The sequence below is a fragment of the Sinocyclocheilus grahami genome, unplaced genomic scaffold (genome assembly GCF_001515645.1).
Source record: "Sinocyclocheilus grahami isolate Dianchi unplaced genomic scaffold, SAMN03320097.WGS_v1.1 scaffold147.1, whole genome shotgun sequence".
Lineage (NCBI taxonomy): Eukaryota > Metazoa > Chordata > Actinopteri > Cypriniformes > Cyprinidae > Sinocyclocheilus > Sinocyclocheilus grahami.
Window position 1 is genome coordinate 1,390,078 of NW_015505326.1, and position 23,718 is coordinate 1,413,795.

Here is a 23,718-nt window from a genome sequence, read left to right on the forward strand (position 1 = left end):
TTTGCATGAATTGTATTAGAGATCATTAAGAAAATATGTATTTTACGCCAGTTCAAGAGTATGGCAGCTCTCTTTCACCCCTGGATATTGATAGTATTTGTCATCTAACCCATGCTGTCAGTTTAGTTTCAGGCCTGATTTCAGATGTTGGTGTTTCTCCAGCAGAGTGCAGCAGAGCCAGCACATAACATCCATCCGAGGCCTGCAGGATCTCCGTCCAGCTACAGCTGCTTTCTGCCCGACCTGCTGCACAAGAGCCCCTCGCACCAGCAGAGCGTCCTCGAGGTACAGCCTCAGATCACTGCAGTGTTTGATCAGCTGTTTCTGTTTAATCATGCACACACACTTGTACAGTACTTCTGAATAATGGTGCAAATGGCATAAACCTGATTTAAATACTCTCCTCACATAAATATTGTGTCTGAAAGGGAAACTCGTACAAATGCATATGCAATAAGGTCAAAATTAACCGTCCATGCCTTTTTAGCGCTGATTTATCACTGTGCATCTTTAGCAACTCCTGACAGTAGTTTTTAATGGCAGAATAGGGTTTGTGCTGGTGAAAGCTGTTAGTAAATCTGGCCCAATGTCTTTTGTAGGGCATTTTAGACTGATGTGAGACTGTTTTAAGCCAGTTATCATTTTAATATAAGCTTAATAAAGTAAGCTAGTTCTCTGTGTATATACAGACTGTAATGTAAAGCTTATAATGTTTTAGACCAGTTATCCTAATAGTTTCAGTGAGCTCATGTTTACTGTTTAATTGTGTTATTTGTACACAAACTGTACTTGGATTAACATGTAGAACTGCATTTGCGAATGATCTCCTCATGATGTTTGTGTTGTTATTCTGCATTTACAGAAATTATTCAGTAGCCAGGCAGGAAAAAGCACATCATCTTCCTCTTCCTCATTCTCCCCTTTCATTGACCCTCGTTTGCTGCAGATCTCTCCACCTCAGAGTCCACAGGGATACATCCAACGTGAGTCAACACGCCTGACACACACACACCTGACACATGAACAACACACTCTGTGTGTGTGTGTGTGTGTGTGTGTGTGTGTGTGTGTGTGTGTGTGTGTGTATCTGTGTGCGTGTGTGTGAGTGTGTGCGCGCGTGCGAGTGAGTGAGTGAGTGAGTGAGGATTCTTGACATTTTTTGGTCCCCATGAGGAAACAAGCTAATAAATTGCACAGAAAGAAGTGTTTTGAGAATCTAAAAAAGAGGGGTTGGTTTGGGTGTGGGGTTAGATTCAGGGGATAGAAAACACAGTTGGTACAGTAGAAAAACCATTGTGCCTTTGGGAAGTCCCTGTAAGCCACATATACCAATCAGTGACACCTGCACCTGACACATGAACAGACTCTCTCTCTCTGTGTGTGTGTCAGTGAACAGCAGGGATGAGCCGTGTGTCAGGCAGCCTCACAGGAAGGGCTCGGTGGTGAACGTCAACCCCACCAACATCCGTCCTCAGAGCGACGCCCCGGAGATACGCAAATATAAGAAGAAGTTCAACACTGAAATCCTCTGTGCCAGTCTGTGGGGTGAGACACATTCACACATCACCACAGCGCAGTAAGAACACTACTGATGTTAATAAAGACCACCTGTGTAAACCAAGTGTACAACAATACAAGAAATCAAACTGCACATCCCTGTTCTGATATCTGCATTACAGCCACTGTAGAACTGGGGAAAAGACTGTAATCAAATGCACACTGTTTCATTATTACAAAACACAGCTGATTTTATGTGTATTTTATCAGCCGTTTATATAAAATTACAGAGCAAAATAATCAGAGATTAAAGTTACATTTCTTCTTGTTCTCCTTGGTGCAGCTTTATTATTACATTATTCTGTTGTCTGGTTAATTTCCAGATAAAAAGTACCTGGTTTTAGCACAGTAATGATTTTCTAAACATGCTGTTTCTTTTGTGTTTTTCTTTTGTTTAAAGGGGTGGTTGATTGCGATTTCAATTTTTTTTTTACTTTAGTTAGTGTGTATTGTTGCTGTTTGAGCATAAACAATATCTGCAAAGTTACGAAGCTGAAAGTTCAATGCAAACTGAGATTTAGTTTTTTTTAATTATGGCAGTTTAATGCCTACAAAAATGGCTCGTAGGGACTTCAACAAGCTACTTCCCGGGTTTGTGACGTAACAAACCCAAACATTTACATAAATCCCACCCCCGGGAACTATTGCAACAAATAGGGAGAGGCCATGTTGCGCTGCTTTAGAGAAGAGGAAGAGCCGTTGCCATGCCGTCAAAACTAGGGGTGCGTGCATGAAAAAAATATATTCATATATGAATTGTGATTCTGTCTTCTAACGATTCTAATGGATTCACAAGTTTCACAATCAATGTTCTAAAGCAGCGGTTCTTGTTCCTCGCGTCCCCCTTCTCTACACATGCTCTGCATCTCTCTCTCTCATTCAGATCATCAGCTCACCAGCTCAGCTCCAACAATGAATTGTTCCAATTATACACTTTATGCGTATAGACAGACAGATATTTTTCACATAGCTATGAGAATCGTTAAACATGGACGCGCACACGGTTGCCGTACTGTATTAAAGCTTTAATCACGATAAAACCGTATATTAAAGGAGACATATTATGCCCCTTTTTACAATATGTAATATAAGTCTCTGGTGTCCCCAGAATGTGTCTGTGAAGTTTCCGCTCAAAATACCCCACAGATCATTTATTATATCATTTTGAAGATGCCTATTTTGAGTGGAAGCAGAAACAAGCTGTTTTTCGGGCCTGTGTCTTTAAATACAAATGAGCTGCCCGCCCCCTTTTCCAGAATAGAGCTGCGCCTTTACAGCTCGTACCTGCTAAAAACATCTGTTTTGGTTCTGATTATCATGTTTATCGGGCTGAAATCATAAGTTTTAAACAATATTAATTTCAACTTCGGTTTTCTGAGAGCACACATCCGAAGCACACGCACAGAAAGCGGCTGTCACAGCATGTGAGTACTAAACTAAGTTCTCATTCACCCACAAGTTTACGTTAAAATCAAGATTGAGTTACAAAAACAGTCGGTTATGTCTGTGAAGGTAAACAGCTGGGAAATAAATCACATGTTTATTTTAGATCTGTGTGGCAGCTGCAATATACAGTAAATAAATCAATAAATCACTGCTCTGTTGTCTCCTCTGAGGCTGGGACTGTAAATAGTGTTCTGTGCTCGTCTGTGCAGCCAAAGACAGAACAGTTAGCATGTTTTGCTTAAACTTTCATCATTGGCATTAGAGCTGGTACACCGTTGTCGCTTGCGAAAACACGATGGCGCCGTGGGTGTAAACTTACAGATTAAGGGGCAGTAATATTATAATGAGATCCCTTTGCAACCACCATTAAGAGCTGTGTGCTGCTTGCACAGGTTATGTGCGATCCTCTTCACTAATACTCTCTGCGTAAGCAATATAGACAATGCCATTGTTTACAATACAACCGGAGCACATGCCGCTGAGGTGAGGGGCGGGACGATTAGACGCGCACTAGAGGCACAACACACTGGGCCAGCTAACCAATCAGAGCCCATCGCCTATTTCTGAGAGAGGGGCTTCATAAAACCAGGATCTCATCAGAACGTTTATCAGAGAAGAGACAGAGCGGTGTAGAATAAAGGTAAATTATGTGAAAAATATATTTAAAAAAAAATTTTTTTTTTTTTTAAAGGGGTCATATGATGCTATTTTAAAGATCATTATTTGGTGTAACAGAATATGTTGACATGCTTTAGTGTTAAAAAACACATAATTTTTCAAATACTGTACATTATTGTAGGTCCTCTATGCCCCGCCTCTCTCAAACGCGTCGTTTTCAACAAAGCCCCCTCCTTTGACAAGCGCAGTCTGCTCTGAAACTTGAAATCGCATCATATGACCCCTTTAAACAAAGCATTAACACGTTAGACTAGCCTAGAAAAAAAACAGTCAACAACCCCTTTAAAGCAGGTTGTGAATTTGAATTGGTGCAAATCATTGTCTTTGCTCACTGTGACTGTGCTCTGTGTGTGTGTGTGTGTGTGTGTGTGTGTGTGTGTGGGAGTCAATCTGCTGGTGGGCACCGAGAGCGGCCTGTGGCTGCTGGATCGCAGTGGTCAGGGTAAAGTTTACTCTCTCATCAGCCGCAGACGCTTCCAGCAGATGGACGTGCTGGAGGGGCTCAACATGCTCATCACAATATCAGGTACACACTCTACATACTGCACTTCAGCACGACTCAGAGTAGTCTTCATGATAGCACATGATAGTGGAAGAACTGACCACTAGACTAACTGAGAAAGCTGGATGAGCCATGTTGGATCAGTTATCACAATAATCTTGTGTTAATAAAACGATTGATTGCGTGAAAGTACTCTAAAGAAAGCACAATTGCAGGCTTTAAATGAATGACTTCTGAAAATAAATTGTTGTATAACTTGTAACAACAGTAACAAACCAATAAAGTAATAATAAAACAAAACTCACAATATTACTCAGCCAGCTAACCACACACACATTACAACATTACATTACATTACATGATATTGTTTCCTATCCCTTAAAGCATAACTCATATCATCACTCATTCCTTGTTCTCAAACATGATACCGCTTAGTAATCTTGCACAAGCAACAATATTGTGCACTTCTTAGTACACAATTGGGTACGGAAAGTATTCAGACCCCCTTAATTTTTTCACTCTTTGTTATATTGCAGTGTCTCTCATCTTCCTCTTGATAATACCTCATAGATTCTCTATGGGGTTCAGGTCAGGTGAGTTTTTTGCAGGCCAATCAAGCACAGTAACACCATGGTCATTGAACCAGCTTTTGGTGCTTTTGGCAGTGTGGGCAGGTGCCAAATCCTGCTGGAAAATGAAATCACGTGTGAGTGTATTGTCTGTCTGTCTGTGTGTGTGCGTGCATTTGTGTGTGTGTGTCATCTATTCATGATTTGTTGTGGAAAGGTAAGAAAAACAAGCTGAGGCTGTACTACCTGTCCTGGCTGAGGAATAAGGTTTTGCGTAATGATCCGGAGGTGGAGAAGAAACAGGGCTGGACCTCAGTGGGGGAACTGGAGGGATGTGTGAGCTACAAAGTAGGTGAGTCCAGAACAAGACAACATTCACATATGTGTTTAAAAGGGTCATATGATGCTTTTTTTAAAGATCATTATTTTGTATATTTGGTGTAACCGAATATGTTGACATGCTTTAATGTTAAAAAAACACATTATTTTTCAAATACTGTACATTATTGTAGGTCCTCTATGCCCCGCCTCTCTCAAACGCTTCATTTTCTACAAAGTCCCTCCTTCTGACAAGCGCAGTCTGCTCTGATTGGCCAGCTGACCCAGTGCATTGTGATTGGCCGAACACCGCAAGCACTCGTCGGAAATGTAACTCCCCTTACCATAATCGCGAGCTTCATCTTTCAAAATAAATGTAAAGACAGAGCCCGAAAGGGGAACAGAGTCACGTGACAGACAGTGATGAAGCTGGTATGTGTTTGTGATGTGACCCCCTCTCTCTCTCTCTCTCTCGCGCGCTCTCTCTCTCTCTCTCGCTCTCTCTCATGCTCTCTTTCTCGCTCACTCTCTCATGCTCTCTCTGTCTCTCTCTCTCTCTCTCTCTCTCTCTCTCTCATTTGAGACTTTAGTCTTTGCAACTTCAGGGAACTTATCTATGCACAATCAGCTTGTAACACTCCAAAGAGAAAGGAAAACTTGAAATCGCATCATATGACCCCTTTAATAGAGTTTGCCAACAAACATCTCAAGCAGCTTTACTGTGACATGCAAGGTAGGCCTACTATTAAAAACCTACGAAACATTTTAATTATAAAGCGTGACATGTATTATAATACACTGCATGGAAACACCTGGTGAGCTCAGTCCAGCACACTAGGAAAGCATCATCCAGTGCTGGCTGCCTGACCAACAGAAACTCTGGATCAAGCGTGGTGATTGACACACGATAAGAGCGCAGATTAAGATTTCAGTCTCATAACTGGTCACTCTTGCTCTAGTGAAAATCATGTAGGATGGAAAGATTTGAGAAATGTCTTCCTTCTGTGTCATCACCATAAGTCATGTTCTTTTACTCCACACTAACATCATGCTGATGATTTCAGTTCGCTATGAGAAAATCAAGTTCCTGGTCATCGCCCTGAGGAACGCAGTGGAAGTTTACGCCTGGGCTCCTAAACCGTATCACAAGTTCATGGCTTTTAAAGTAAGTCTTTTATATTAGTAGAGAATTTTTTTCATCTTTAGGCATATTGATTAACTGAGGAAATCTCTCAAAAGCTACCAAGTACATTTCTGGGTCATCAAGAAAGTATGAGAAGAGAAAGAAAATGATATTTAATAATTAAGCAAATTAAAGGATTTCTATTTTTAGTGTTCAAGTGTTTAAACTGCTTTTATTTTACATTTTTTTGATTGAAAGAATTATTAGGTTTTTATCAACTCACACACTATTCACTCTCTATCAGCTCACTAATGTAATGTTTAATGCATTTTATGATATTGATATCAAAAAGTGGAATATATTTTCTTTTTCTTTGCATTTTTTGGTAAGTTTAAAACATGTTTAATAAACAAGTAATCTAAAAGTACTCAGAATACATTACCTAAAATGAGTAACTTAGATTACGTTACTAACTACAGTTTTCATCATGTAATCTGTAATCAGTAACAGACTACAATTTGTAAGTCATCTACTCATTTTTTTACTATGCCAGAAAAGCCAGACGTATGAAGCTAGTTATGTGATGCAAACATCAAACTGTTAGTTTACAGATCATGCACTATGGTAAAAGTGTTTTCAGCTCATTACATAGTATTGTGCAGAAAACTTGAACAAAAATAAGTCTTCATTAATCAATAATCTGCACCTGTGATCATAATTTGTGTAAAAAGTTGTTGATATTTTACTGACACTGGTGTTTATTTCAGCAGGACTGAAGTGAAATGCATGTATGTGTGTTTTTGCAGTTTTGCAGAGTCACATACTGTATTTCCATTGAGTCTGAGTTGAAATATAACTGCGTTAACTGGTTTCTGAGATTCACTGTACAGTATGAAAACAGTTGCTTTCGACCATGGCTAAGGAGGCAGTTACAGTCATAACTACCATACTTTCTAATGTCATATTTCTAATTACCTGCTGTTTATAGGCTATTTCTAAATTCTTCCATTACAAAAAAATAGGATGGATTAATGATAGGTAATATAACTGGGGTGTTTTTAGAAATGGGTCATTTTTGAGTGCGTGTCCTACTTCACTGCGGTCCTGAGAGACTTACTCTACTTCTGACATGAACTTCTGCCGTATAGACTTTGAGAATTTACTCAGATTGTTGTCCTGCCCATTCTCTTGGAAATACAAACATTGTGTGTTAGGGCTAGGGTTGAATGACCCAATCTCATTCAAATTTGGTGCTGTTTCTTTAGAAATTTCTTCAGAAACTGGCTGCTTCAGTTCGCTGTGGCAGTGGGTATCATATTTTGTCTACTGAAGTACTCGACAGATAAATGAAATGTGCACCTGAACAGGAGTAATAGTACAGATAATTTAAAAAATCTATATCTGTGTCATTGCACATATGGGTCAGATGGACGTCTTGCATCAGCACTGTTATGAAATAGTAAAACTGCAAACTCAAAACATCAGAGCTCTCAAAGTCATTGTGTTTGATCATGATGTGAAGACTACGCAATTCTTCTGATGTTTTTGTTTGTTTGTTCTGTGTTTTGTCGTTCTTCTATAAGTTTTACCAGAGACAAACTCCTTAACATTAAGCAACACATCCCAGACAATATTTTTCCGTTTTTTGATTATGCAGACGTTTTGTTGGACATTCTAGTCAGTGGTACAGTGGTGTTGTTCAAACGCACGCTCCGACGCAGAAGAGGGAAGCATGCTGGTTAAACTCCGCGAGCGTGGCTTTCCAACTGCGCTCCCAAACATTCATCTTGCGAATGTCTGTTCCCTTCCTAGCAAAACGGGTGAACTAGTTCTTCTCCTCACCCCCATCAACAAGGACTTTTCAAACTCTGCTGCATTGTGCTTCACTGAAACCTGGCTGAGTGAAGCCATTCCGGATAACGCACTTCATCTGCCGGGCTTCCAGCTGTTCAGAGCGGATCACATTGCAGAGTTAACAGGGAAAACGAGAGGTAGTGAATCGTGTTTCTATATCAACGAAATATGGTGTTCAGATGTAACAACGCTGAATAAGATATGCTCTCTTAACATAGAGACTCTCTTCATAAACTGTAAATCTTTCTACTCGCCGCGGGAGTTTTCCTCGTTCATTCTTGTGAATGTGTGCGTTCCTCCGGACACGTGTGTGAGCGCAGTGCTGCAACAGCTGGCTGAACTAATAACTAAAACAGAGCAACAGTACTCGGACTCTCTTTTAATCATTCTTGGAGATTTTAATAAAGCAAATCTCTCCCATGAACTGCCAAAATACAGACAGCACGTTACATGTCCCACCAGAGACAGTAATATGTTGGATCACTGTTACACAGCAATAAAGGATGCTTATCGCTCTGTCCCATGGACAGCTTTGGGGCTCTCTGATCACTGCCTGGTTCATCTGTCCTACAGACAGAAACTGAAATCAGCTAAACCTGAATTAAGGACTGTTAAAAGATGGACTAATGAAGCAGAGCGGGATTTACAAGCCTGCTTCGACCTCACTGATTGGATTGTTTTTGAAGCTGCTGCCACCGATCTGGACGAGCTCACAGAGACTGTAACTTCATATATCAGTTACTGTGAAGATAATGATGATAATGATAAACCGTGGTTTACTGGGAAACTCAAACAGCTTCATCACGCCAAAGAGGATGCTTACAGAAGTGGGGATGAAATCTTGTACAACCAGACCAGAAACAGAGAGGAGATCAGAGTGGCTAAAAAAGCTACTCTAAAAAGCTGAGAAAACCGTTTTCAGCCAACGATCCGGTGTCAGTATGTACTGGTCTGAAGAATATCACCTTGTACAAGACACCACCCCTACAATATGTGGAGAATCAACAACTGGCTGACGATCTGAATGTGTTTTACTGCCAGTTTGAAAACCCCAGTCTCACACCCCCCTTCGCTCTGATCTGCACTTCACTCATTAATCTAACCCCCCTGCAACCCCCCTCCCTCCCCCACCATTTAGCCTGCGCTTAAGGTCTGTGTAGAGGATGTGAACCGGGTCTTCAGACGATAGAAGACTAGAAAAGCTTCAGGCCCTGATGGTTTTTTACCTGCCCGTTTAAAAGTCTGTGCTGACCAACTGCCCTCAATCTTCACACAGATCTTCACCAGATCACTGGAGCACAGTGAAGTTCCCTGCTGCTTCAAACGCTCCACCATTATTCCAGTCCCCAAAATCACTGGACTTAACGACTACAGACCTGTCGCTCTCACGTGGTCATGAAGTCATTCGAGCGATTAGTCCTGGCCTACTTGAAGGACATTACTCGACCCTTGCTGGATCCTCTTCAGTTCGCCTACAGAGCAAACAGGTCTGTGGATGATGCGGTCAACATGGGACTGCATTATATTCTGCAACACCTCAACTTCTTTTCTGCATTCAACACCATCATACCTAACCTTCTCTCAGACAAACTCACACAGCTCTCTGTGCCCACCTCCATCTGTCAGTGAATCACCAGCTTTCTGACAGACAGGCAGCAGCTAGTGAGGCTGAGAAACTCACATCCAAGACTATCACCATCAGCACTGGTGCCCCTCAGGGATCTGTTCTCGCCCCACTGCTCCTCTCCCTGGATACAAACGAATGCACTGCAACTGAGCACCAGAACTGCCAGGCACAAGAACAGTTTTTTTCCCGCAGGCTATATTTAGCCTGAACAATTAAATCTTTCATAACTATATATTGTCCATTATAACAGACTAATTTATATATAGCATCTGAAAATTGTACATTTGTAAACTACATGAACTGTATACTTGTAAATAACATAACTGTACATTCATTAAAACAATAGTTTTTTCTATATATTTTTTATATATCTATATAAATTTCTACTTCTGTATTATATTGCATTATATAATTTTCAGTTTTTTTATGTTAGTGTTATATTTCATCACTGTGTGTGTGTGTGTGGTTCCATTCACGAATCACAAATGAACTGCACATATCTAGAACATGTATGGGTGTGTTAGGTTAAATAATGTGGCTGACAGAAAACCTCCAGTGTCTTTACACACCACAAAGAAAAAAAATGAATAATGAATATTGAAAAAAACATAATTTTTATGATTTTTACATGACTTTTATATTCATGCTTTTTTTCCCATAACCGAGTTGTTGTGCATGTGTGTCAGTCGTTCAGCTCGCTGCCCCAGAAGCCCCTCTCAGTCGACCTGACGGTGGAGAATGGACAAAGGTTAAAGGTCATCTACGGCTCTCACTCTGGGTTTCATGCTATCGATGTGGATTCAGGGACACCCTTCGATCTTTACCTGCCCAGTCATGTGAGTATTCTTCACATTTCTGGCACACTTCACATCAATAAAACCTGCAACTCAGACAAGTTTAATAAGTGAAGTACTGCTGTTACATTGTGAATAAATCTCTACTGTCGCAAATTTGAACTGTCATCATCTGTGTGCACATTCACATTAGCATTCACTCTCTGCATGGGAAATTTTTGGGATGTGCTAGCATGCTAGATAGCGGAGTAAACCTGGCAATAATCAGCTGTAATAATATGCGTTCCAGTGTTGACTGCACTGATGGTGGGGCAATGTATATCTTCCACCTTTTATAGAAATTATAGTTTTTTTTTGTGCTATATTTTGTTGGTAGCCTGATGCAGTTTGTTTAGTCACTTTGGCACTAATTTCAGAGCATTGATGTCATTTTTCAAAACTCCCAACAAAACTCACACCGTTCACATGTGCAACACAGTGTTCACATTGTGCTTTCATATCGCTAAAGAAACCTCGACCTTGCTGAACCATTTGTTCAAAGAAATAATTTATCATCATGAAATACCATAGACACATTAATTTAGGTAAATGCATCACTGCAAGAGAGAATAATACAGACACAGTCAATCAGTGAACAAATTCAGACATTTACAGTATTAATGAAATATAATCAAATAGGTTTATTTGAATCAAATCAAAGAAAAAACTACAGTACTGTAAAACAACAAGTGCATTACAAGAGCCTGCAGACATAATGTCAGATGCGAAAACATGGTGTAGAAAGCTGGTATTTGGGACCACAGAAACAGTGCTGATGTAGTCCAGTTGGTTCATGTTCAATGGTAATTGGTGTCAGTGGATCCCATTATTCTGAAACATGATCTTCATGACACTCAATGCAACAGTTATAATTTTAAACAGTTGTTTCAGTTGATGGTTCGATCAACAACGGTGTTGATGTTGCAAAATTCATCAAATATGATAAAAGTCAATAGTGTCACTCTCCACCTAAATTCAGTTCAAGTTTTATTCTCATCTGAAATGAAGAAAAAACCTTGAGAGAAGCCAGGCTATTAAGGGGTAACATTTCAAAACTATCACATATAGATTTGTTGCACCTTTTCTCACAAGGAATCAAAATGATTTTTATTGTGGGGTTAAAGATTCACCCTTTGTTTCATGAGATTCACCCTTAAACAAAAGCATGCAACTGAAAATGCAGAGACCTGAAAAAATTGCACGCATTTCTTTTCTGCCAAACACTACAATTTAGAGCTTGTATAAATATGCACAGCATGTATAACATAATGTTGTGAGGCTATAGAGCTGCGTTTTCTCTGCTGCTGACTACCTACACTCCCACACAGCCGCGTACCCTTCACAGAGAGGAAGAGCAATGAGTGTGGTGTTCACCCACGGCTCTGCCGCCCCCTCCAGTACCGGCCCACACTCCAGTGAGCCGTCCCACATACTTACAGACTAGTTCACCCTCACAATCTGTGTGTGTGCTAGTTTCTCTGAACTGATCTTGTGTCCAGAAATAACTCTGCAGGCTTCGCTACATTCCCAGAGCATAAGCCGATTGAAATGACCTGTTATTTGACAGTTTTTTTCTAATAACAGGCAGTAGATAAATTTAGCGTGAACTAGTGGTGAGAACAGAACTGGAGGCTGGGCTGCACTAGATCATGTAGCTTTCCATATCAACATTTTCTCATCCATTCCCTCCCATTCTGTCGTTCATCCATTCCGTCACTTTTCCACATTCTCTCACACACACACGCGTTGCATTTTTTTCGTCTTCCACACAGTTGTTGTCTTTCACTTGCACACAGTCATTAGCAAACTCTTTCTTGCGCACAAGCTCTTTGTGTGGTGTAAATCTGCCTCTCCCACTTGGAAACACACGCTCTCTGTTTGTGGCGGCGTGTTTGCGTGGCTGGCGCTCATGAGAATCCCGCGGCAGAGGATAAAGATCGCTCTGCGGCTCTGGATGCCCGTGTTGATGCTCAGGATTGTGGTGGCTCTACAGAGGGACGGCAGCACAGTGTGCGTGAATTTATTTCTGAGTCAGGCAAGTACAGTGGGAGGCGTGTGATTGTGTTAATGACAGGCATGTAAGTACAAACCACTGAGAATATCTGTTCTAATGCTTTGCTGTCATGAGCTTGGGAGACATGCATGCAAAAAATGGTTAGGAAAATGTTTTATATTAGCTTAACGCATACTTCAAGTTTTGATATTAAAACCCTAAAATGTGTTTACCCTCCCCGTAACGGAATAAACAGACTTACATGGTTAGTGCATTTACGTAATTAGTGGTGTGTGATAAGGACTTCATCTTCATTTTATGAACACTAAAATAATGACGTATTTCAGTTGTTACTATTGCTCTTATTGATTTGAACAAGCCCTTAACACTAATTAGGAATGCACGATATCCGATATGCTGGTAATTTTGAAATAATTTTGGTCGATAGCCGATACCGATACGATACATGTTGTTTTGTTTGGAAAGAACACCAAGTCTTTCCTGTGCAGAGATTTTAAACTCATTATTTTTAATTATGGCATTTTATTTGTAGATTTAACATTTGTAAAGCAAAAGAGCTGTAAAAATTCTGAAAATCTGTATTTAAGTTTTCAGAATTTGTTAAAAAATATAGTACACATTAATGAATACATCTGTATATATAAAATTATTTAATTTGCAAGTGTCAGGTTTGTGATTTTTATTGATGTAAGCTATAGCTTCTGACCTTTAAATCAAAACAGGCTCATGATTTTATGACATTAGTTACTGCTTTATATATTCAGAATCACAATCCTAATGTTATTTGTGTATTTTACTTTTCATTTTATTACAAGTAGGCCAACAGCGCCCCCTAAATAAATTAAAGGCATTAAGAACCGGGGGAGGCTGCTGCTGCTGAACACACTCAAAGAGATATCATGCCTAGGGGGAGGACAGAAAGCAAAAATGCACTAAAAACCTCTCTAAACACTAAAGCAACGCTCTGGCAACCACCAAGTACAATATTCTTAACTCTAACCCTGAGGACCCATGGCTCTGCACAGTTTTGTATGTCTTCCTTATTTGATCTAGAGCACCATAGCAATTGCATGGCATTGCACTAAAAACCTCTCCGTTGCTCAGCCTTGACTTTGTTCACACAGTCAGTATTTGGGATTGACGCATTTACATATCATCATGTTTAATTATCATATCAGTTGTGCTGTAGGGTAGTCCATTAAGGAGGTCACAGATGGGTATAGGCATAGATAAGAATAATCCCAACACAGTGCCTTTTTTGATCAGATAGGGGTGCTATTTACAAATAGGTGAGGAGCAGAAAAGTATAAATAGAAATATATATATACATATATACTGTATATGTATATGTGTATATATATATATATATATATATATATATACACACAAATGCTAAACATAGTACACTCTGTTGTTATTTGTGAAGAACCAAGAAAATGTAAACAGCAGAAAAAATTATTTAGCTTTAACAACTCACAGATGCCCTCCTCTCTGCAGGAAGGCTGGGAGAGTCTGCCTTAAACTATATTCCCGGCAGAACAGGTACTGGAATAAGCCAAATCTACAATAGGGTTAAAGTTGAAAATGCGTTAAACAAATGTCTAAAGAAGAAACTAACAACAGTTTAAAAAAGATATGGTGAATGTAAAAATATTAAACTGTTTTCATACATGACACATTTGTAAAATTATAATAACACCCAGTTGGTAAAAAAAATACACAGCACAACCCAGAAGTGGACAATAGTGGCCATGCCATTTTATGAAGTGAAGTGACACGAAGGCCAAATATGATTACTCATACTTGGAATTGTCCTCTGCATTTAACCCATCCAAGGTAGTACACATACATTAGGAGCATTTAAAATGTCAGAGGAGAGTCATAACCTTTACATGGACCATAAGAGTCATTCAAACCATAAAAATACATAATAAAGGGCCAACTGTAGGTGTAATGTCCTTATTTCGTAATAAAGAAAGAAAACCATGACAAGAATCTTAGGAAACAAAAGGGCTATATATACACAGGGGTAGTAAAGCTAACTAGATATGGCTGAAAACAATATGACTAACGAGAGAGAGAACAGGAAACAGGAACTAAACAGAAGTATGAACTAAAATAATTTATAAAACAAGAGCACAGAGACCCCTACTTAGGGGTGTCATGAGTTCCTACTTATGGAACTCATGACACCCCTAAACACACAAATAAACAAGTCCAGGAGGCTGATCGAACTGAGGGGTACTAGGGAGAAGGATTGAGGGACAGGACCATGAAGTGGAAAACTTCAGTTGGACAACACGGGGTCCTGATGGAGCAAGGGACCAAGGCGGAGCTGGTGGAGATGGAGATCAAGGCTGAGCAGAAAACCACTGATCAGGAGGCCGTGGTGGAGCAGACGACCACTGGGGATCAGGAAACTATGGTGGAGCAGAAGATCCCTGGGAATCAGGAGACCACGGAGGAGTTTAAGACTACTAGGGATCAGGAGACCATGGCGGAGCAGAAAACCACTGATCAGGAGGCCGTGGTGGAGCAGACAACCACTGAGGATCAGGAAACTATGGTGGAGCAGAAGATCCCTGGGAATCAGGAGACCACGGAGGAGTTTAAGACTACTAGGGATCAGGAGACCATGGCGGAGCAGAAAACCACTGATCAGGAGGCCGTGGTGGAGCAGACAACCACTGAGGATCAGGAAACTATGGTGGAGCAGAAGATCCCTGGGGATCAGGAGACCATGGTGGAACAGTAGACCAAGGTGGAGCGGGCAGGGCTGTAGAACACAGTGGAGCTGAAGTCCACCAGGGAGCCACAGTGTATCCGGTGGAGATGGAAATCATGGCAGAGCAGAGACCGGAAACTCAGATGAATTCAGAGACAGCACTCCTAGCCGTGATAGAACAGACAATGGCAGTGACAGGGTGAGCAGCTCAGGTGGCTCCAGGGCTGGAGTGGACTCTGGGACAGTCTTCCCAGCTATGGCAGAGAGTTTGAGAGCAGATGCCACTAACTTTGAGGGAGCTGCAGCAGATGTTGTTGCCTCTGTGCCAAAGGTGTCAGACAGGGAAGTGTGTGGGGCCTGGACAGTTCGGACATTGCGATGAAAATCAGAGGTAAAAAAACGATATAAATACTGTTCAGTTTCTTCCACAGACTGATCGTTTCATGTATTTACACATCAATGTATCGTCACGAGCCGCAGGGTTTAATCTGGTTTTGTTTGTGTATGTTTTTTGACTCTCAAAGCCGTGATTCCCATCCACTTGCTTTATAAGACTGACAGACTGCAACAGTTTGACTTAAAAATCTTTGTTTGTGTTATACTGAAGAAACAAAGTCACCTACATCTTGGATGCCCTGGGGGTAAGCAGATAAACATCAAATTTTCATTTTTGGGGGAACTATCCCTTTAACCTCTAGGACCATCAGACCTGTTAACCTCCAGGACCACCAGACCTGTTAACCTCCAGGGCCACCAGACCTGTTAACCTCCAGGGCCACCAGACCTGTTGACCTCCAGGGCCACCAGACCTGTTGACCTCCAGGGCCACCAGACCTGTTGACCTCCAGGGCCACCAGACCTGTTGACCTCCAGGACCATCAGACCTGGGACCTCCGGGACCACCAGTCCTGTTAACCTCTGCGACCACCAGACCTGTTAACCTCCGGGACCACCAGACCTGTTCACCTCCGGGACCACCAGACCTGGGACCTCCGGGACCACCAGACTTGAGGCAGTGAATGCTGCCTCTGTGCCTGACAGAGATATATGCATGGCACACACAGGATGGTGGTAGCATCATCGAAAGGTCTGAGGACATTGGAAGGACCTGCGGAACCGCAAGACCTGAGACCTCCAGGATCACTGGACATGGGACCGCCGGACTACACAGAACTCTGATATTGAAATACTATGTACATTATTTATTTATCTATTTATTTTTTAAGATGCAACATCTGATTTGACTTTGTATTCAATTTCTTGTGATATGAATTGATATACTGTAGGTTTCATTTGCTTGTCTATCTTGCAGATCGTTTTTTCTTGAATAGGACACATTAATTTATAAACAATCAGTTGGTATATAAGAAAAATAAGTAGTTTGTTTCATCAGGGCTGACTCTTAGCTTGATATTACAACCTAATATATGTAGCGGTATGTTATTTATGACAATTTATTTCAGACAAAGTGCTTGTCCTTCCAATTTCCAAAGTTTGCTTCTCTAAAAATGTTGTTATATGTGCTCCTTTGTTTAAAAACTTAAAAAAAAATTAATTAAATGGACTTTAATTAAATGTAAAATGTACTTTCATGTAATGACCAGGTGACCTGCTGTATTATGTGCTGTGACCAGTAAATGTACTTAATCGCTTTATAATGGAATGTCTGTTTGTTTCAGATCCAAGGTGTGATTCGGCCGCATGCCATCATCATCCTCCCCAGCAGCAGTGGGATGGAGCTGTTGGTGTGTTACGAGGATGAGGGAGTCTATATTGACACCTGTGGCCGCATCACCAAGGAGACGGTGCTGCAGTGGGGGGAGATGCCCGCCTCTGTGGGTGAGCTCCAGCACTCCACACACACACAAAAGACAGACGTGCAGTGATTATCCATGTGTAATGCAGTATGGATGTTTTCCTCATTGTTTGACTCTCATGTGTAGCTGTCTGATTGTGTTTTGGCCGTGAGGTATATTACTCCTCTAGAGGTGCACTCGTATTAAGGAAGTTCTCGTAATGACTGATGTGCATGAGATTCTAAATGTGAAAATGCAAAACGAGTAATTTGGATGGATGAGTCATCTCACTTCCTACATAGCAGCAGATCTGTGAGGAGCTCCAGTGTTAAAGCCTGTTCACAATAAAGACGCTAAAGTTCTCCAAATCCACACCACAACTAGAACGATGCATTTATCTTCTGAGAACATAATAATATGCTGATATCATTATTGATCTTGCCTGTTGCCTTTACGAGAACATTCACTGCATCTTCATTCCATCATCAGTTTCTAGATTTCAGGACTGAAAAAAAAAAATCAGGGACAATATAGACTACTTTTTTCTAGTCTATATTGTAATTGATCCAACATGCCTTCAATGGATTCCGGTGTGAGACAGTATGTTTCTAATTTTAATAAACAAGAGACGCAGTGCTCAACATTAAAACAGTGTTTCTTAGAAGAGGCTTCAAGACAGCTTCATCTCTCAGTTGTTTCCATCTGCAAAGTGTCTAAATACGTTTTTTTTTTTGACGTATGACTACTGAACTTGGAGTAGCACATGAATGACACACTGCAGTTATAATATTTACACCTGCCTGCATTTATGAGACAGTGTAAGATTAATATTTGGATTCTCAGCACTGGTTGCTGCTGTTGTACAAGGACACAAGAAACCCTCCCTCCACTGATGAATCTCTGTTTCTCTAGACATGCACTCTATACCAGAATATGAAAGAGTATATTCTGAATAACTCTACACTGATGAAAGAGCACATCGGTCTGGGTAATGTTTCCCATCAGGCAGCAAAGCACTATGAATGAAGGAATCAAGCGAATAACCTCACGAAGCCTGGAGTTGCTTACTTTTAATCCTGAAGTTGTTGGTTAAGTCCATTTGGGCCAGATTAGTGGAGCTGGACAGCACTAGCTGGTCATCAGGATCTGCTGCTGACACACTAAAAGCAGTTTAGTTTAGGAACTTTACTGGCCACAGTGTGGAAATCTGTCAACAATAAAAGGGTTAAAAACTTGAATTTAGAGTGCAGAGAAAAGTGCCATGACTAGACAAAATAACAGCCCCTACTGTGTCTGAACTGTCATTGACCGTTATCTTGATGTTTATTGAACACTCGTGTGTACGGCCCAGTCACAGTCATGCTCAGATTCAGAAAAACTATAGGCTATAGCAACTTTCTAGAAATGTGTAGATAATTCTTCTTTCTTTCTTTTTTTTTTTAACTTTCCTACACTTCCGGGTCAAAAATGAATATCCAAAGTTACCCACAAATAATGCTTTTTCAATCAAAAACAGGTGCATGAGCTCAGTTCAATGAGGCCTCCGATCAACCAGTTCCAAAAACAAACATACAACCTCTGATAATATAGCATCATAAATCATGAATCATGTATAAATCGATTAATGATGAAGAGGATTTTTTTAAAGCTACTCGGCCAAGCTGATTACTGTTCGTATCGTTCAGATCAATATGCAGATGTGGTGTTGAAACTGGACTCATTCTTGTTCAGATTTGCTGATGTTAACAAACACAGTTTGTTCCAGATCATCTCAGCTTTACTGAACTGAATAAGCTGGCGGTGTTTATTCGTGGCTCTGGTTGATGTGATGTTGTTGTTGATCTGCAGCTTACCTTCAGTCGAATCAAGTGATGGGATGGGGAGAGAAAGCCATCGAGCTGAGGTCCGCCACGACTGGCAGTCTAGAGGGAGTCTTCATGCACAAGAAGGCTCAGAAACTCAAGTTCCTGTGTGAGAGAAACGATAAAGTGAGAAAACATCTCTGTGTGCTTGTGTAATATCACATTTAGAAATGCAGTACATTAGGGATGCATGATATTGGATTTTTGCCGATATCCGATATGCCGATATTTTTCAAATCATTTTAGCCGATAACCGATGCTGATACCGATATATATTTGCTTTTGTTTGGAAACAACGGAAAGTCTTATAAATTATAAACACAAATATTTTGGTTAGTTTTGAGCAAAAAAAAAACATTTGTTAGACCTAATAAACATTATTAAAGTATTTTTTTTAACGAGGGTACATTGAAAGCTTTGAAAATAACTATAATAAAATCAATCTTTGCTGTTTTTTTATTAGTATTATTATTTTCAGACAGATGCAGTTGAAACCTTAACATTTTATTGGTAGATTTAACATTAATAGATGGTATAAAGCAAAACAAAAAGCTGTAAAAATGTAAAACAATCTTTTAGAGCTCCTTGTATTTCAGTTTTCCAGAATCAATTCGAAAAAATATATTTCACATTAATGAATAAATCTGTATATATATATAATTATTTAATTTGCACGTGTCAGGTTTGTGATTTTTATTGATGTAAGCTATAGCTTCTGACCTTTAAACCAAAACAGACTCATGATTTTATGACATTAGTTACTGCTTTATATATTCAGAAACACAATCCTAATGTTATTTGTGTATTTTACTTTTCATTTTGTTACAAGTAGGCCAACAGCGCCCCCTAAATAAATGAAAGGCATTAGGAACCGGGGGAGGCTGCTGCTGAACGCACTAGTGCTTTATATATTCAGAAACACAATCCTAATGGTATTTCTGTTATCACTAGTGACTGTTGACTGTCGCACACCGGACACGCTATTCTGTATATGCATTCTAAAAATAAATGACATGATTCAAAACAGAGAATCTTATGTTTTAAGCCTTTATCGGCCGATTCCGATAACGTTCCGATAATATCGTGCATCCCTACAGAAAATCTCTACAGATTATTCTACCAGAACAAAGAACTATTATAAGCATCATAAGCATATAAATGGCTAAAAAGCATGACACATGAAGCATAGAAATGGAAAGCATGTGTGTGTGTGTGTGTGTGTGTGTGTGTGTGTGTCTCTGTGTGTGCAGGTGTTTTTTGCGTCGGTGCAGTCGGGTGGATGCAGTCAGATCTACTTCATGGCGTTAGGACAGAACTCTCTCTTCAGCTGGTGATCGTCTTCATTCACAGGCTGTTCCTGATAGAAGCATCCAAATGACAGAGTACACACTCCATATCGCATAACCAACCATCTGTTCATTCAAACTCTCATTTTTTCTTTTCAATTTACTGTATTCACATATAAACATCTTTAATAGAAGTTATATATATATATATATATATATATATACAAGTGATATATTAAATCATACAATATGTATATATACATATACATATTGTATGATTTAATACATGTAAAATAATTGATATATTGCGTTGTCTGACAGTGTCAGCTTTTGTCTTTATCTGTGCTTGAAACATAAACCTTGTTCTGTATTTTAATTGTATCCTTGTCAAATCTTGCAAAAAGGACTTAATATTTTGTCCCTAATTATTTTTTTGTATAATAACAACCATGGCTGGTACACGGTGAAACCAATACTAACAGCTTGCAGAGTAACTGTCAAATATTGTAACATCTTTTGGGGGAAATATGCCGACAATTCAGAATAGAAATTATTGATTACTGATGACTGAAATCGTCCGATATCTGCAGACATTCAGCTTTCATTTCACAGGCTTAAAGTAAAAATAATAATAATAATTATAACAAATGTCAGTTTATGTTTATTGTTTTTGTTTATTATAGCTCTCACTGTACTAAAACACAAACATAACTGGACACGTTATCATGATACAAGCGATCTAATTAAAGGTTATTTAGTTATTGGTTGCAGGTCTTATGCATGCAGACTAAACGATAAACGTAAATGTGTCGAGAAGAGAGTTGTGACGCAGGTGACTGTTGGCTCTCGACTTTAAATCAGGAAAATTAATGGAGCAAAGCAAAGCAGCAGGAAGTGGAGGATGATGGTATGAAAGAGTTAAAGAAAGTCGAAATGTTGGAAATCAGAGAGAAGTGTGGAGTTTGGGATCAGATGGATGGATGAAACAACGGTGCATTGAAATGTTATATTTCTGCACTCTAAACACCTGTGCTTGTAAAGATGCAATGCTTCTGAAGCACCTGCACTTCACATCACTTGTATAGACTGACTTGCTAAATACTGCTGTTATAGTTCCACACATTATTGATTTCACTCCTTTATCGACAATAAAACTAAAAATGGCACCCAAAGGGTTTTATAGGGTTGATTTTACACTAGAGAACAGACGTGAGCATTATCATTTGCAGCAAAAGACTGTCCGTCACAATGCTGTAATCCAACAGACCATCTCAGTACATGGAGAAGATGAGCGTTAAGTAGAGCTCCACACACAACAGTATCATCAGACAGCTATTATTGAATTGTATTGTGTAGTGGTTCAGGAGTGTCTTGTAATTCTTTGCTCCATTAGGAAACCATTTTGAATCTGATGCTCAGATCAGCTCTGTTGCTCATCAGTTCAATCACACTCTGCTCATAGAAAGGCTTGTTTTTTCGTTTTTTTCCCTCTATCAGGACGTGTCCGTGCCTTAATGTGCTCTGAATGCTGTCTGGCTTGTGTGTGAGACATGATGAATGTAAAACTCTGAACTTGGTTTTGTTTTAACATTAAAATGTCCTGCCATAGTCGGTTTGTGCGCTTTGGGTCAAACTTTAAAAGTCAATACTGCACATTAACAACAGAAAATTTTAATTTAATTAAAAGCTTTTTTCTTTGTAATAGTGATATTTGACTGACATTTCCTGTACTGTACATATTCTGAATACTGCGTTTTATAGACAGTTTATTATCAAGCATAATAGGAGGTTCCATGTACTCAGCAGGTATGTCAGGTTTAGACTGTAACAGCATATTGCATATACAGTGTATGTTGTGTGCCACATGAAGGAATTGAACCAAATAAATGCTTTAAGAATAGACCATTCAGTATGTCTTTGTTCATAACTGCTACATCAGCACAAACCTTCCATACAAACATAATGTACACAACATATGAAATATTACATGGTGTTCCACAAGGATCAGTTCTTGGGCCAGTTTTATTTTCCCTCCCTTTATTATCTCCCTTTGGGCAGCATAATTCAGAAATATGACGAACTGTAATGTTTATGCTGATGATATACAAATATACATTTCAGTTGAGTTCAGAGGCACTGTTGTATTAGAGAGGCTGTCTGTCTGTCTGTCCAGCATTGTAAAGTGGATGAACACAATTTTTTTTTTTAATTGAGCGAAGATAAAACTGAAATTCTTATTGTGGGCCCAAAACACGACTTGGGTCAAAATCACTATAAAGTGCCTTTGGTGTCCTCATCAGAATCACTCAGTCATTATGAACATAATACAATATAATGATATTCTGAAATTATATGATAAATGACCAAACATTTGCACACATATAACTACAACTACAGTCTCTTGAAATTTATTTTTCTCATTTTATACCAATTTCTTTGATTGGATGTGTGTGATTTTGGCATGTCCCTCACGCAGCTCAGCTAACTTCAATGAGTGTAAAAAGTGGATAAATAACAAAATATTTAAATATTTTTTAAATATTCTTATTGCCCTCAGCCAGTTGTTAACAAAACAAGTCAGATTGTTCATTTATATTCTATTTTCATAATAATATTAAGCATTTTGCATGTGTCAATGAAATTGCTGTCCACCCTGTCATGATGTTGTAAATGCCCCTTTAAGAAACACTCTGATCTACTCAGTGAAATCTCCACCCCCATTTTGCCTTTCTTCAGTGGAGGTTAAAACATTTGCTGCAAGTACACTAAGTATCTACACTTATATTTCCTCATTTTCATCATATTGTGTTTGTAGTTGCATGTTGCCAAGCTTAACATGTCCACCCTGTCATAGTAAAATATTAATTTACATAAAAGTTTTTCAGAAATTCAAAATATATATTTTAACCAGCTTCAACAATGAACCACTTTGCTGACTGAAGGTACACCATGTGTTTATTAAATGCTAACGTTAACCAAAAATGTCCACCCTGTCACCAAGCCTTCCATGACAGGGTGGACATGGTACACGACAGGGGGGGACATGTACATAGTTTTTGCCAAATTCTGATAATGTTTTAACAAAATTATTGATTTAACATGTTCAAATGGTGTGATTAATTATGGGGAAACCATGTTGAATTGATAAATGCATTTAATGCACCCCAGCCCAGAACTGTATGCTATCTTACATTGCATGCAGTTGCTTAGTGATGAACAACAACTCACTGTGACATAGCCTATTACAATGCAGTTAGAATGTGCCTAACATTCAAGATAAGTGGGCAAAAAATGCCCAAAGCAAAAGTGCCATTTTCCTGAATATCTGCTAGATTGCAAATGTGATATTGACTTTATACAGTTTAATAAACAAAAAAATATATAATAATAGTAACATTTTAAACCCAATACTGTCAATATTGTCTGTTTTTGTTCTATTTCTACAAATAGTTCCAAAAAATCTACTGAAACTGTTGTGCATCTCTGAGCAACACAAAGTGGTGTTTCGTTACTGAATAAATCTGTGTT

General features: G+C 39.4%; 1 protein-coding gene across 5 annotated transcripts in view; it reads left to right on the forward strand.

The window, feature by feature from the left end:
* The window catches only part of LOC107591881 (mitogen-activated protein kinase kinase kinase kinase 4), a 59,883-nt gene extending 39,503 nt beyond the window's left edge, over positions 1-20,380 (forward strand). For 4 of the 5 annotated variants that reach the window (XM_016281155.1, XM_016281156.1, XM_016281157.1 and 1 more), the window contains 10 exons: positions 163-285; positions 863-983; positions 1,390-1,545; positions 4,064-4,207; positions 4,970-5,104; positions 6,135-6,235; positions 10,361-10,510; positions 16,926-17,085; positions 18,891-19,030; positions 20,155-20,380. In XM_016281155.1, coding sequence (XP_016136641.1) covers positions 163-285; positions 863-983; positions 1,390-1,545; positions 4,064-4,207; positions 4,970-5,104; positions 6,135-6,235; positions 10,361-10,510; positions 16,926-17,085; positions 18,891-19,030; positions 20,155-20,238 — 1,314 coding nt within the window. In that variant the 3' untranslated portion in view covers positions 20,239-20,380. The remainder of the gene's footprint in view (positions 1-162; positions 286-862; positions 984-1,389; positions 1,546-4,063; positions 4,208-4,969; positions 5,105-6,134; positions 6,236-10,360; positions 10,511-16,925; positions 17,086-18,890; positions 19,031-20,154) is intronic. The other variant, XM_016281158.1, reaches the window with a different exon arrangement.
* The last annotated feature ends 3,338 nt before the right edge of the window (positions 20,381-23,718 follow it).